The 15,723-nt window shown below is 39.8% G+C and overlaps 1 protein-coding gene across 1 annotated transcript in view; it reads right to left on the bottom strand.

Annotated features, from left to right (window-relative positions):
* The window catches only part of Ccdc175 (coiled-coil domain containing 175), an 84,316-nt gene that overhangs the window by 42,981 nt on the left and 25,612 nt on the right, over positions 1-15,723 (bottom strand). The window contains exons 6-8 of the mRNA XM_052186723.1: positions 15,583-15,705; positions 13,140-13,249; positions 403-484 (exon numbers count right to left, since the gene is read on the bottom strand). Coding sequence (XP_052042683.1) covers positions 403-484; positions 13,140-13,249; positions 15,583-15,705 — 315 coding nt within the window. The remainder of the gene's footprint in view (positions 1-402; positions 485-13,139; positions 13,250-15,582; positions 15,706-15,723) is intronic.

Raw genomic sequence — 15,723 nt, 5'->3', positions numbered from 1 at the left:
CAAGCCAGATCCGATTAATTTCACACACGTGATCTTTGCTGTTTAATATAGTTAGGACTCTCATAGGAGTTAAATCAGCAGTGCTCAACCTGTGGGCTGCAACCCCTTTGACAAATCTCTATCTCTAAAAATATTTACTTTATGATACATAACAGCAGCAAAATTATGATTATGAAATATCAATAAAATAATTATTGTGGTTGAGGGGCTCAACAACATGAGGAACTGTGCTACAGGATTCAACATTAGGACCACTGAAAACTGTTTGAATTGGTTTCTGTGAATGGTCATAGTAGCTTATGAAAACCCTATTTTAGAAATGTTCAACACTTATTGTACACTTAATATATTAACTAAAAGCATTAAATCTAATTACTAGTTAAGTCATTTCTGTCATCCTACCTGCTGTATTTTATTCACGAACCCATTCTTCTTCTCAGTAGATGAATTATCCAGCTGTTGCTTGTGATTCATAAAAAACAACCTTATTAATACAGGAAGCAAAACACGGGTGTTAGAACATGTTTTTTTCCTCACCATAAATTCCTTGGCCCCATCGCTGTACAACCTATTTTTGTATTTATTATAATGCGTTTTATTTACTCTTTAAAATTAATGTCATTTGCTTATTCATGTATTTGTGAAGAAATTATTGAGCACTTGCACTATGCAAATTTTATTTTTAGGTACAAGCGACACAAAATATATCAAATCCTTAATCTTATGGGGATGAAATCTAGTGAGTAGTCAGAAGAGAAGTGACATATAAAAATTAAATTGCATTTCAGCTAGTGTTATATATTCCGAAGAATGCAAACTAGAGTAGAGACATTGAGAGTCTGAGAACAAAAACTTTACAAGTGACAAGTGGTTTAGGATGATCTCGTGGGGGCTGACCTGTGAAAGACTTACGTGCTGAAAGGAGCCATCAACATACACATTCAAAAGAACTCAGTAAGGATAAGATTCAGAGCCTTGTTTTGTCATGATAGAAAGATGACCCGGACTGGGATGGGAGATGGTGACTAGGTCACACAGGGTCTTAAGGGTCATGTTTGATTCTGAAGGGAAATGGAGAGAAATCTTTAGATCACAGGAACATCATAAATTAACCGATACTTTGAAAATTGGACTCTGATGTCTATAGAGAAAGAAAGAAGGGGAGAGAGAGAGAGAGAGGGAGAGGGAGAGGGAGAGGGAGAGGGAGAGGGAGAGGGAGAGGGAGAGGGAGAGGGAGAGGGAGAGGGAGAGGGAGAGAAAGAAAGAGAGAAAGAAAGAAAGAAAGAAAGAAAGAAAGAAAGAAAGAAAGAAAGAAAGAAAGAAAGAAAGAAAGAAAGAAAGAAAGAAAGAAAGAAAGAAAGAAAGAAAGAAAGAAAAACATAGTCTACACAGGCAGTGGTGATGGCGATAAGTAGGCATACATAGGTGTATTCACGTGTGATAGTTTGAATAGGAACGACCCACCTAAGCTCATGTTTGACTCCTTGGTCATTTAGAAGTGGTATTACTTGACAGGAGTTAAGGGGTGTGGCCTTGGTGAAGAAAGTGTTGTCACTTGGGGTGGGCTTTGGGGTTTTACATGAGTAAGCCAGGCCAAGTATTTCTCTCTTCCTGATACCTACAGATCCAGACGTAGAATTCTCAAGCTCTTTCTCCAGTACCATGCCTTCCTGCATGCTGCCATGCTCTCTACCATGATGACAATGGATGAAACCTTTGAACTCTAAGCCACCTCCAATTAAATGTCTTCCTTTATAAGAGTCATTGTAGTCATGGTGTCTCTTCATAGCAACAGAAATGCTAACTAAGAGTGTAGAAATGTTTTTCATGTGTTTACAGATGATGCTGGTTTTGGCATTCTATCCTGGAGGAAGCACTCCCGAGCTCCACAAAATTAGTGTCATTCTAATATCTAAAGCACGTAAATACACAACAACAACAACAACAACAACAAAACCACAGCCCAACATCCTTGCTGTATATAGACTCAAAAATACTCAATAAAATATTTGCAAGCAGAATGTAGACATACCCTAAAAAGATTATCCACCATAACCAAGTTGACTTTTGCCCTGAAATACAGGGATGGTTCAATATATGAAAATCAATACATTTATTAAACCACATAAGAAAAATATCACATAGCCATCTCAATAAATGCAGGAAAAGTCTTTTACAAAATCCAACAGACTTCATGATAAAAGTCCTAGAAAAGGTAGGGCTAGAGTGAAGATACCTCAATATAATAAAAGCTATATACAAGAAATCCACAGCCAATATCATCCTAAATAAAGAAAAGCTTGAAGCAATCCCACTTAGGTCAAGAACAGGACAGGAATGTTCACTGACCCTAGTCTTTTTCAATATTGTACTAGAAGTAATAACTGGAGAAATAAGGCAAGAGAAGGAAAGGAATACAAATAAGAAAGAAGTCAAACTATCACTTGTAACCACATGTGTTTCTTCTCAGCCCCAAGTTCCTAGAATAATGATTCTGTGACTTAAATGTATCTACAATTGTCTGTACCAAAACTATGCATGTTTTCCGAATGGTTAATAACTTAATATCCCATTTATTTTAATCTAAGCTCTGCTCAGCTCACACAACTTTGTCTCCATTAGTGTTCCCAGGGTGAATCTCTGTCTTAGTTAGGATTTTACTGCTGTGAACCAGGCATCATGACCAAAGCAAGTCTTATAAAGGACATTTAATTGGGGCTGGTTTACAGGTACAGAGGTTCAGTCCAGTACCAAGGCAGGAACATGACAGTATCTAGGCAGGCATGGTACAGAAGGAGCTGAGAGTTCTACATCTTCATTTGAAGGCTGCTATCAGAATTGTGACTTCCAGGCATCTAGGATGAGTGTTAAGCCCACATTCACAGTGACACACCTACTCCAATAAGGCCATACCTCCTAAATAATGCTACTCCCTGAGCCAAGCATATACAAACCATCACAATCTTCCAGGGCTCACTACTTCCAAGAATTAACTTCTCACACTGCCAAATGTCCCACCTTTTTATCCTGCTTATTGGTGAAAGGCTTTTTAATTGATAGATGAATGCTTTTATACAGTGCACAAGAGATTATCTTTACACTTCCCTCTTTTAGTACAATAAACAGCTCTTTCTTTTATAAAATAAACTATATACAATATAATAATAATGAAAACTACCATCTCAGATTTATATTCATAATGTCCAGTCCATGTGTATTTGGCAACTTTGGAGAAAGTATTCTATAATCTCTCCTATCTTGGTGAGTTCAGAGTTTTGAACCTAATCATTTTTTACCTAAATCATTTTTTATCCTAACTTTAGGTTGCTAACAACCTAAACACTTCTCTTTAGACCTAAAAACTTTTCTTAAATCCTAAGCAATTTAAGCTTAATGTGAGACTGTAACTATCTAGTCTTAAATCCCATCAGAGACTTGAGAAGGGATAAATATTACCTGAGTGTGTAGGAAATGCTGGTAAGAAGCTTCCACAACTGAAATGACAGAGATAGTTGGCTGTCTGGACAGTACCCCAAAATTTCTCTATCATAGGGGTATCCATCTTTGGCCTTCTGGCCCAGAATATTTGACAGACATTTCTGAAGCAGAAAATATGAACTGCTTATCTTGTCTTGGCAAAGCTTAGCGGTCAACTTCCCTGCATCCCATCTGTCCAGTTTGAACAGAACTCTGTCTGAAGTTGAAACAAAGGCAGTTTTTGCCCAAGTAGCAGTTTGGCATATTTGAAGTGAACTTTATAAGGATATTCTTTGATGCTTATCATCTTCTTTGAAGTAAAATGGGGGTGCTAATAGGAGCATCTCATTGTCAAAAAAGGCTTAAATTAATGAAACCTCTTTAAATGCCACATTCTGTGGATCTCTGAGGTTTTGAAGACTATCTATCTATCTGTCTGTCTGTCTGTCTGTCTGTCTGTCTGTCTGTCATGTATCTGAATAGGCAAACAATCTTTTTCTAACTATTATTTGTTCAACTTTGAAAGCATACTTCTATAATAAACTAGACTAGCATCTAACATGACCAGGAGTTTGACTGGCCAATTATTAACTTGCACTATTTAATTACCCTAAGCAGTTTGTAATAGCAACTTTTAAAAGGACTAGAACTATATTGCAATTTTAAGAACCACTGAGGTACAATACCTCCAACAAGAGTTGAAAAAATAGATACATAGTATGTTGTGGCAAAACATAACCTCAATTTTTGCATTAATACACAAAAATCTATACCAATGTAACAAAATATAACCTCAATTTTGCATCAGTATACAAAGTCTTATACCAATGTGTTGTGGATAGCCCTGGGCTTGTAACTTGGTGCTAATTCCACTCCCCAGAGGGGCTGCAGATGAGGAGTTGCCTTGAGAACCTTCCTCCCACTTTAATTTTTCAAATAAAGGCTTGAACCAATGATTGGACAGAAGGAAGTAGAAGGAGCTGAGGGTCGAAGGGAGGAGTGATGGGAATAAACAGGAGGGGAAGGAGCAACCAGGGAGAGACAGAGAGGCAGCTGAGAGAGGGAGAAGCTCATGGCCTGAAGAAACCACAAGTTATATGGGATAATATAGATGGAAATAGAGTAGTGCAGTGGGAGGTCACCCAATCTAGGCTTCTAGCTTGTTTTGTTAACTGATTGAGTTGAGCATTCTTTTACCAGGGAATTGGGTTGGAAACAAAGTAGCAACACCAATGTAAGATTTTTGGCTTGTATCTCTATAATTTAAGAGTAGATTAAATAATCTACCCTTTATTCCTATTATTCCTGTATTTCCCTGAAGTCCTGACTGACACAATCTGTAAGGTTGGAACAATTGAAATTGGCAGCCGTCTTTGAAGTTGTCCTAGAATCAGGTTTTGACGAAATAGCTTTTAAGGCAGTCTGAAAGAGGATCAGGCAGGATGCTGGAATAAATGTGTCTCAGCACCTTCAGGGGTGGCTCTTATCAGGGCTATTTGTCTGGTTGTTTGTCCCTGTGAGCATATAAGCTTTTAGCGATAATATATATTTCTGTAATAACATGTATAGAAGGAGCAGTGTGCACAATTCAGTTAAAGACACTTTTGTGCTCTTTATGTGCACAGGTGAAAGAATGTGTCTTTCTTTATAAGTTAGTTTGGAATGTATAGCCAAACTGTAGTATATATTTTTATCTATGCCCTTTGAAAGGATGGCATAGTAAGTGTTGAGAATTCTGTGGCCAACAAGATTTATTGGCAATGCTTAGCTGAGGTTCTGGCTAGAGACATTCATGTTTCAGTAATCTCTGAGCTGTTCCCACGCAGAGGGAGCAGCCATACACATTACCTGCTTCATTGGTCTTTCTGATTTCTTTCATGTCTGTAGTGAGGTCTTCCCTTGTCATGTGTAATTTTTATCAATTTGGAGGGAATCCATAGCTTTTCTTTTTCCGTTGAAACAAGAGCATATTCTCTTCCCCAATACACTATATTTCTAGCCTTCCATTCTGAAGTTAGGACACATTTATGTTGATCTAATTTAGCAGTCCTTTCCATAATCCAGTGTATTTCAGCAGTTATGTTATCTGTCTCATTGACATTTTAAAAATTTAAAGTCCATAGAGTATTATTTAAATTATCTTTGGGAGATTCCATGTTTCCTCTTTGTTATATAAGCATTCTCTTTTATATATTACATTTATTTATTTATTTATTTATTTATTTATTTATTTATTTATTTACTCATTCACTCATTCATTCACTTTACAACCCAATATCAGCCCTTCTGCTCCTCCCAGTACCCACTCACATAAGTCCTCTCCCCATTCCCCTTAAAAGGGGAAGCCCACCTCTGGGTGTCAATCTCCCCCTCCACAGCTCCCCACCTACCCACACCCCACACATCAAGTTGCTGTGGGACTAGCCACATCCTCTCCCACATAGTTCAGACAAGGCTGTACATTTACAGGTACAGGATCCACAGGCAGTCAGGTAGGCAACAGGTTCAGGGACAGCCCCTGCTCCAGTTGTTTGGGAGACCCACATGACCCAAACTGCTCATCTGCCACATATGTGCAGGGGGACTAGGTCCAACCTGAGCTTGCTCTTTGATCAGTGGTTCAGTCTCTGGGAGCCCCTACAGGTCCAGGTTATTTGACTTTGTTGGTTTTCCTGTGGATTTCCTTACTTCTTCGAGTTCCTCAATCTTTCTCCTAACTCTTCTGTAAGACTCCCTAAGCTCCCCCCTATTGTTTGGGTGTGAGTCTCTGCCTCTTTTTCCACTGGTTGTTGGGTGGAGCCTTTCAGAGTATGGTTATGCTAGGTTTCTGTCTGCAAGCATTACAGTATCATTAATAGTGCCAGGGATTGGTTTTTGCCCATGGGGTGGGTCTTAATTTGAGGCAGTCATTGGTTGGCCAGTCTCTGCTCTATCTTTGTCCCTGCACATCTTGTAGGCAGGACACATTTTAGGTCAAAGACTTTGTGGGTGGCTTGTTGTCCTTATCCTTCCACTGGGAGACCTTTCTGACTACAGGAAGTGGCCACTTCAGGATGCATAGTCCCCCTCAGCTAGGAATCTTAGCTAAAATCACTCCCCTAGACACACTGGGTCTCTCCTCATCCCAGGTCTCTGGCATATCCTAGAGATCACCCCTTCCCCCACCAATCTCCCTTCTCTTTCCCCTACTCTCCCTACATATAACAGCCATCCCCTCTTGCACCCAGTTCCCTCCTTCCATTGACTCTGTGGTTTCCCCCTTTGAGAAAGATTCAGCCATCCTCCCTTGTGCTCTCCTTGTTACTTGGCTTCTTTTGCGTCTGTTGATTACAGCATGGTTATCCCGTACTTTATGGATAATATCCATTAATAAGTGAGTACATGCCATGCTTGTCTTTTTGGAACTGTGTTACCTCACTCGGGATGATATTTCCTAGTTTCAACCATTTGCCTGAGAAATTCATGATGTCCTTCTTTTTTAATGAGTAGTTTTACATTGTGTAGATACACCACATTTTCAGTACAGTCTTCAGCTGAGCAACATTTAGGTTATTTCCAGTTTCTGACCATTATGAATAAAACTTCTACGAACAGAGTTAATCAAGTGCCCCTATGGTATAGTGGGCATCTTTTGGGTATATGCCCAGGAGTTGGTATAGCTAGGTGTTGAGGTAGAACTATTCCCAGTCTTCTGAGAAACTACCACATTGATTTCCAGAGTGGTTGTATAACTGTGCACTCCTAACAGCAGTGGAGGAGTGTTTCCCTTGCTCCACAACCTCACCAGCATGTGCTGTCCTTTAGAGATTTTAATCTTAGCTATTTTGATGAATGTAAGGTAGAATCTCAGAGTTGTTTTGATTTGCATTTCCCTGATGACTAAGGACAGTGAATATGTTTTAAATGCCTATTGGCTATTCAATATTCCTCTGTTGAGAATTCTCTGTTTAGCTCTGTACCCCACTTTTTAATTGATATATCTGGATTGTCAGTGTCTAACTTCTTATGTTCTTAATAAATTTTGGATAGAAACCCTCTGTTGGATGTAGGGTTAGTGAAGATATTTTCCTAATCTGTAGGCTGCCATTTTGTCCTAGTGATGGTGTCCTTTGACTTACAGAAGATATGAGAGAAGAAATCAATATATCAGCCAAATAAAATGTAAAATCTAAAAACTTCATGATATGAAACATCCAGGAAATATGGGACACTAGGAAAAGACCCAAGAATGATAGGAATAGAAAAAGAGTCCTAACTCAAAGGCCCAGAAAACATCTTCAACATAATAATAGAAGAAAATTTCCCTAAACTAAAGAAATGCCTATATATTGATTTCTTCTCTCATATCTTCTAAATCTGAGAATCTCTTGTTTATCTCCTGTATTCTGTCGGTAAGGCTTAGGTCTGTACTTCCTGGACTCTTTCCTAGGTTTTCCATCTGCAGGATTGCCTCGGTTTGTGTTTTCTTTATTGCTTCCATTTCCCTTTTCAAGTCTTGAACAGTTTTATTCATATCCTTCCCCTGTCTGATTGCATTTCCCTTTTTTTCCCTTATATTTATTGTTTCCTGTTTTAATGCCTCTACCTACTTGAATGTATTTTCCTGTATTTCCTTAAGGGATATACTCATGTTCTTTTTAAAAGGGCTCTATCATCTTTGTAAGTTTGGACTTAAGATCCTCTTCTTGTTCTTCAATTTCATTAGGATATCCAGGGTTTGTTGAAACATGATAGCTAGGCTCTTGTGGTGCCGTATTGCCCTGGGTCTTTGGTTTTGTGTGTTTTTATGCTGTCCTTTAGGCATCTGGTTTTCCCTGGTGTTGGATGGATGATCCTGATGGTAGCAGGACTTCTCAGGAAGTTGGGGGAGCCATGGGCCAGACAATGGAGTTCAGGGTATCCTGCTCTGTTGACCGTGTCACAGGTAGACTCCACTCTTCAGGCTGTGTCATGAGTGGACTGAATTCTGCAGGTTGTATCCCAGTCAGACATATCTGGGGTGGTGGGCAGATCCAACTAGGATGGGTGGTCAGGCACAGTTCCAAGCTGGTTAGTTTTGGGGCCCCCAAAGGTTCCCATGGGAAGGCAGAAGACTCTCAGTTTCCTGAAAGTCTCCTCTGAACGGAGGAGCAAGGGCAGATCTAGGCAATGGGACTGAGCATTTTCTTTAATGTCCTGTTAGATCTCTCCATAATTGTTTGTTTATAAGATTCTAAGGCATGTCTGTAACATGTTCTATGCTATAATGCCCAAAATATTGTTTTGTCCTAGTGGATATATATGCCTGAGCATCATCAGCTTTAATCTGCAAAGGCATTTCCAAGATAGCCATTATTTCTAATAAATGTACAATCTCAGAACCATCTTTTTCAGAATTCAAGGCAAAAGACCATTGGAATTCTGAACATGTATCAATAGCATAGTGCATCAACATGTGCACATATCTCAATTCTCTAAGCTCTAGAAAATGACACACATTGTCTATCATATGACATTGTTCTAAGGTATCATCATTAAGTAGACTCTGTATTTTTAACTCTGTATGTTGCATCTCTATTGACTGCTGTTGTTAGTTAGCATCAGGTGCATCTGTGTACAGCCAGAAGCTCTTTATATCCAGCTCCTGGACTCAGCAACATGTCATTTCTAGGCGACAGCAAAGCTCCTTTATCTGTTGCCATGGCACCTGCTGCACATCCCTTTGTGCATGAATCTTTCATCCCCGGCCTGGATAAAAGATAAAAGACACATAACCCAACCCACAGCCCCCTTCTTTTCTTCTCTTCTTCTTTCCTCCCACCCCCCTCAGAGGCCACCTCTGCCAATAAGACCTCCCATATGTGGCCTGTCGGCTGGTGTGCTCTGCCCAGGATGCTGTTTTTTCCAAAAGCTGTTCTAACTCCTTATAACCTAGTGGATTTTTCTCATTCAGAACTGCCTTTTCCGTTGTTGCTGTAGGTTCCAGATCCTCTAATTTCTGTTCTATGGCCTTGCATCCTGCTCCAGCTCCCCGTTCTCTTAGCTCCTCACAGGCTTCTGCTCGAGTGCTCAGCCAGCAGGTGTGGTGGTCATTAAAGGGGCCATGCTTGACTTTCTGGTCTGTTCTCATGTCCTGAGCTTTTGGCTAAACCTTGAGTCCAATGTTCTAATCTTGGATTACATGCCAGACAGTGGATGCCATCTGTAATTGCATGTTTTTCCTCACAGAATTACTCTGAGACTTAAGTATACTTTACAATGGGCTAGGCCAAAGTTTTACGTGTTCCCTGACTAGCTGATAACTTAATATCTCATTTATTCTAATCTAAGTTCTGTCATGTGTCTGGTTACCTCTGCTCACCTATCATATGTCTGTTTTCATCAGCATTCCTGGGGTGAATCTCCTGTGCCTCACTGTTTCCACAAATTCCCTCCCCCATCCCTGCCAGATGTCCAACCTTTTAATCCTGCCTCAGCTCACTGGACAAAGGCTTATTATTGACAGATTATATTTGTACAGGATATGATACTATACATTAGAGATTCCAAGAATTCTGCCAGAAGACTTCCAGGAAGGATAAACAAACTTAGAAATGTGGCAAGATACAGAAACAACTTGCACACACCAACAACATTAATATGCAACAATAACAAACAGAAAGTGAGGAGATTGTGGACACACTTTCATTCACGACAGCTTCAAGGGAAATAGAATATCTATAAATAAACCTAATTAAGGAAGTGAAGGACCGCTACAGTGAAAACTCTAAACCTCTGATGAGAGAGATAGACAATGGAAAATAAAAATGAATCCTGTACTCATGAATTGGTAAAAATTAATACTGTGAAAACGTGTTAAAGGATACTCAAGCCTCTTTAGAGTTAGGGTGTGGCTCAGTCTTTAGCAACACCTTGAATCCCTCTGGCTGGAATACAGATATGCCCTTAGTACATATCTTTAATCCCAAACAATTAAGGTAAAGTTAATTGTAGAAGGAAGCACCCAATTTGAAAGTGTTTGAGTGGTAGAAAAAGTGATGAATCAGAGAAAGATTTGACAGACTAGGATATACCCACATCTCATGAGAAGAGAGAGAAAAGGGAAGCTTCTTAAGGGAGAGACATATAGTACAGGAAGACAGGAGTGTAGTAGTGCAGTGCATGAATACAGTTGAGTTTGTGGAGACAAGACCATAGCAAGAGGGGCGGGGCAAGATAGGAGACAGTTTTACTGGGAGAGTTTTACAGAGACAGACTGAAGAGAGAAAAAGCTAGACACAGGTCAAGACAGAACAAGCAAGACAATGATAAGGAGCCAAAAGATTAGAAAAGATTGGTAGAGTTAGTTGGAGGCTAAGCAGAGCAACTCAGAGGCTGAGAGAAGACAGACTGAATCAGTCAGCTGGAATGAGCCAGGGCACCTGACTTGAACCAGCAAGCTAGAGCTCAGAAAGAACTAGAAAAGGCGAGTTTTTTCAGCAGTCAGTCTTAGAGTCTGAAAACATTCTAGGTTTAGAACAGATTGTACCGAGTCTAGAAGCTTCCATGACTAGGTCTAGGTGGACAGAGTCAGTAAGCCTTCCAGATAACAATGACAACAGATTTTTTTTTTAAATAGCCATTCTACCAAAAGCCATTTATAGATTCAGTATTATCCCAACCAAAATCCCCATCTTTTTCTTTGAAGAAATAGAAATAAAAATAGAAAAAAACTATGCTAAAAGTAATCTGGAACTCCAAAAAAAGCCATATAGCAAAAACAATCTTGAGCAAAAAGCAATACTGGAGAGATAATAATTCCAAATTTTAAGATTATTACAAAGCCATAGTAATCAAAACATGGCGCTGGTGCCAAAAACAGACACGTAGACCAATGGAACAAAACTGAAGACTCAAACACGAACACATGTAATTTCAAGCAATTAATATTTGACAAATATATACCTATATATAAAACCTAAGCCAGAGTAAGGAAAACATCTCTAACAAATGGTGCTGAGAATAGCGTTCACGGGCAGAAGAATAAAATTAGACCCGTATTTATTGCCTTGCACAGAAACTAACTCCAAATGGATCAAAGATCCCAACGTGCAACCTGAAACACTGAAACTGCTAAAAGAAGGTAAATAAACCTTATATGATATTGATGTAGGGAAGGACTTACTGGAAGAAAACCTTCAATTGCCCAAGAATTAAGGCCAACAGTTGACAAGTAGAACTTCATAAAATTAAAAAATATCTACACGGCTAAAGAAGCAAGCAAGTAGATGAAGAGGATGCCATGAAACAAGAGAATTTTCCACCAGCTACACGTGTGACAGAGGATCAATCTGTGCATATTTATGGACCCATGATGGGAGATTAGCACTGCATTCTGCTCTTCTTGTTTTAGAAGATACACTTTTAATTAAAAAGCATTCAAATATATCTACAAATGATTTTATCATAAAGTTACTTGTCCTTTAGGGACATGCTCAGACTGCAGTTTATCTCCCAGTTGTCAGTAAATCACCTGGGTGGGTGTTGGAAGCCACATTTTTATGGTTCTACCTGGCTGGCCCAGGAAGCAAAGTTGTGCCAAATATGTTCTGCCACGAACTCACAGAGACTGCTGGTCAATTGTGGCTGATAGGCTGGACATGTCACAGTTCATTTCAGAAGTGTTGACCCAGTCTGACATCCACATGTGCTCACCAAGAGGAGAGAACTGGGAACTGGGTACAGGAAAAGCCAGAAAGATGGATTCCTTTTGTCAAAGGAAGCAGATCGTGATGTTATGGGATAAATGAGAGAGTTTCTTTAGGTTCTGAGTGTGGTTCCTCAATAGGAATGGTTTTTGTTGGAGGCTTCCCTGCATTTTCTCAGCAAATCATGCAAGATCCTTTGACTAAGTATAGAGCAAACAGCAGTATGGCTGGGTGTGTTACAGGCTCATGATATTCCCCACCAATGCCCTTCCGGTAGGAATTTCTTTTTTTGGTTGTTGTTTTTGTTTAGAGTGAGAAGCTGACATGAGTTTAACATTCGAAAGAACTCCTTCATTTGCCGCGCATCTGCATCACTGAAATCCCCTCTGATCCCTCTGCCACAAACCACAGATCATCTGAAAATCTGACTAACTTCAAATTGAGGAGGGAACACCATAAATAATCTCACAGATATGAATAAACTAAATATAGTTCCATTTAATATTGAAGATGCGTTTCTGAGAATGAAAGTAACACATTAGTTGTTACCCTTTGAACTTTGACTTGTCTCCCAAATGTGCATTGAAGACTGTCTTCAGGGTGGAAATAGTAGGAGTTTGTAGGACATTTAAGAGACAAGGCTCAGAGCAGGTCTAAGGGCATTGGACATGTCCCTGACTGGGACTGGGGACGCACAGTCTCTTGCTTTCCTCTTCTTTTGCTTCCAATGTTGTAAGTGGGTTCTCTATGGCAATGTATTAGTCTCGCAAACATACTGTCTTTACACAGGCATAGGGCAGTGGGGTTATATAGCCATGATCTGTAACTTCTACAACCATAAACCTAAAGAAGCATTTCTCTTCTGTATAATATAGATTATAATCTAAAAATTTAATGTAGATTGCTTTTACCAGGCATTATGTTAAGGCAATTAAAGAAAACCATGACTAATCAGCATCTAGAAAAGATCCTGTAAACATAAAGGGCTACACTCACAGTTTTTCCTCCAAACTTTCACAAACTCTCCTCATGTCTTCTACCTTTTTCTTCCAAATATTTATTGCTTCCTGTAGCCGGGCTATCTCTTGACTTTGGTCACTAATAATCTATTGAAAATTCAACAACAATGGCATCCAATTATCAGCAAGGGGTTCACAGCAGTAATTCAGGTTCTCTAAGCAGTTTATAAATTACTCATTCAACTATTATGGTGAGGTCACCCTTTAGTCAAAAAATACATCACTTTTATAACTTTGTTGCTGTGAAACTCAACTTGACAAAAAAAATTCTGAAATAAAATAGAAAACCCAAAATTTGATGGAGTAGATGACTAAATGCAGTAGTGATAAAAATCTATGTATGTATGTATGTCATATATGGATATATACATGTCTCCTTTAATAAACCCATTTTTTTTCTTTTTACATATTCTATGTCTGTGTCATTTACATTTCAATAAACCCATTTTTGTACATCATGATAAAATTGAATGAGACATTGTTTAGGCCACTTTAGGGACAGATGTTAATTCAGTAGCTCTCTAGAAAGTCACCCAACAGGCCAAAAGTTATTCAGTTTCTTTAGAGCATCACATGGTTAAATCAATTATCAAGATTAGGCCTGATATTCATTGTCTGGGTTCATATTTTCCAGTCTGGGTTTCATAACTTACACATGCCAGCAAAACTGCATGCACATGGCCTAGAACTCATTGTCTCTCACCCTCAGCAACCCCTGCCTTGAATAGGTATGCTGGTTGAAGAATCACATTCAATTCTTTTTCTGCCAATGTTCTATCAGTCTGACCTGGCCACAGAGGTGTCTAGACTGAAGAATTCATGTGTATGTTAGTATGTTCTTCCATCTCTCTGTAATTTGGGAGTCGTCATAAAAATCCACCATACTAGGCAATAGTCTACCTCATGTCTCCACCTAATAGGTTGGCAGAGGCAAGCTTTATGCCCAGGTTGATGTAACATTCAAGTTTGGGGATGGGGATGGCAGGAGGGGCAACAGGATCTGGATAAGATTATTATGGCTGCCTAACTTGACCCTAAACATCTTAGATTAAAACTAGCTTGGTGGGGTGCTTCCTTGCACCTTATGAGGCTCAAGTGGGAGACATGAGCCTGGGCATGCAGATGGCATGAGCTTTGGCATGCAGATGGCATGATCTTGGGCATGCAAATGGCATGATCTTGGGCATGCAGATGGCATGAGCTTTGGCATGCAGATGGCATGAGCTTGGGCATGCAGATGGCATGATCTTGGGCATGCAGATGGCATGAGCTTTGGCATGCAGATGGCATGAGCTTGGGCATGCAGATGGCATGAGCCTGGGCATGCAGATGGCATGAGCTTGGGCATGCAGATGGCGTGAGCCTGGGCATGCAGATGGCATGAGCCTGGGCGTGCAGATGGCATGAGCCTGGGCATGCAGATGGCATGAGCTTCAGCATGCAGATGGCATGAGCTTGGGCATGCATATAGCATGAGCCTGGGCATGCAGATGGCATGAGCTTGGGCATGCAGATGGCATGAGCTTGGGCATGCAGATGGCGTGAGCCTGGGCATGCAGATGGCATGAGCCTGGGCATGCAGATGGCATGAGCTTCAGCATGCAGATGGCATGAGCTTGGGCATGCATATAGCACGAGCCTGGGCATGCAGATGGCATGAGCTTGGGCATGCAGATGGCATGAGCCTGGGCATGCAGATGGCATGAGCTTCAGCATGCAGATAGCATGAGCTTGGGCACGCAGATGGCATGAGCTTGGGCACACAGATGGCATGAGCTTGGGCACGCAGATGGCATGAGCTTGGGTATGCAGATGGTATGAACTTCAGCATGCAGATGGCATGAAGCTTTGCTTAGCGATTGTCCTTAAGCCTTGTTTGACCTCTGCATCTTTACTGTGTTGATACCTAATGATGATACCAGATGATGGCCTCTTTAAACACATATGTGAGAGGAGTATTTTATTTTACCAATGTTGTAATAATTAGATGCCATCATGGACATATCATAATTAAGGTTAGTTTTGCACCTCATGTGACATATGTAATTAGTGATGCATTCTGGCAGAAAGATGTGCCGCTTCCCTGTGACTTCTGTATTGTATGGTTTTGCATGCGATTTTTTGATATACACTGAAGAAATGTACTGTAGATCCATTCCTTCAACTAATAGTGATAAAAGATTAGTAGGCATTAACATATATTTAGCTAGTTCTACACACAGTTAAAAAAAATCATTTTCAAGGTATTTTAGTCCATTTAGTATAATTTGTACATGCTGTAATACTTTAAAGGAAGTGTCAGGAAATGTTAACAATCAGTGGCATTCTCTCAGAATAGCAGGAAGATGAATGAAATTAACTTTTTTTTAACTGCAATGTTCAGATTGGGCTAAAAAAAAAAGATGTTTATTTTTTCTTACCACTGAGCTGGAAGTAACTGTTTGCTTCATTTTTATTATTTTATTTTGTAATCTGGTCAGTTCTTTCCTCTTATAATATGCCTCTTTTCTCCTTTCTTCACAGGACTGCTTCACCTCTTTAATCTACAGTAACAACAATAA

Source organism: Apodemus sylvaticus, chromosome 6 (genome assembly GCF_947179515.1).
Source record: "Apodemus sylvaticus chromosome 6, mApoSyl1.1, whole genome shotgun sequence".
NCBI classification, from domain to species: domain Eukaryota; kingdom Metazoa; phylum Chordata; class Mammalia; order Rodentia; family Muridae; genus Apodemus; species Apodemus sylvaticus.
The sequence above is the reverse complement of the archived record's forward strand: the minus strand, read 5'-3'. Positions and strand labels throughout refer to the sequence as shown.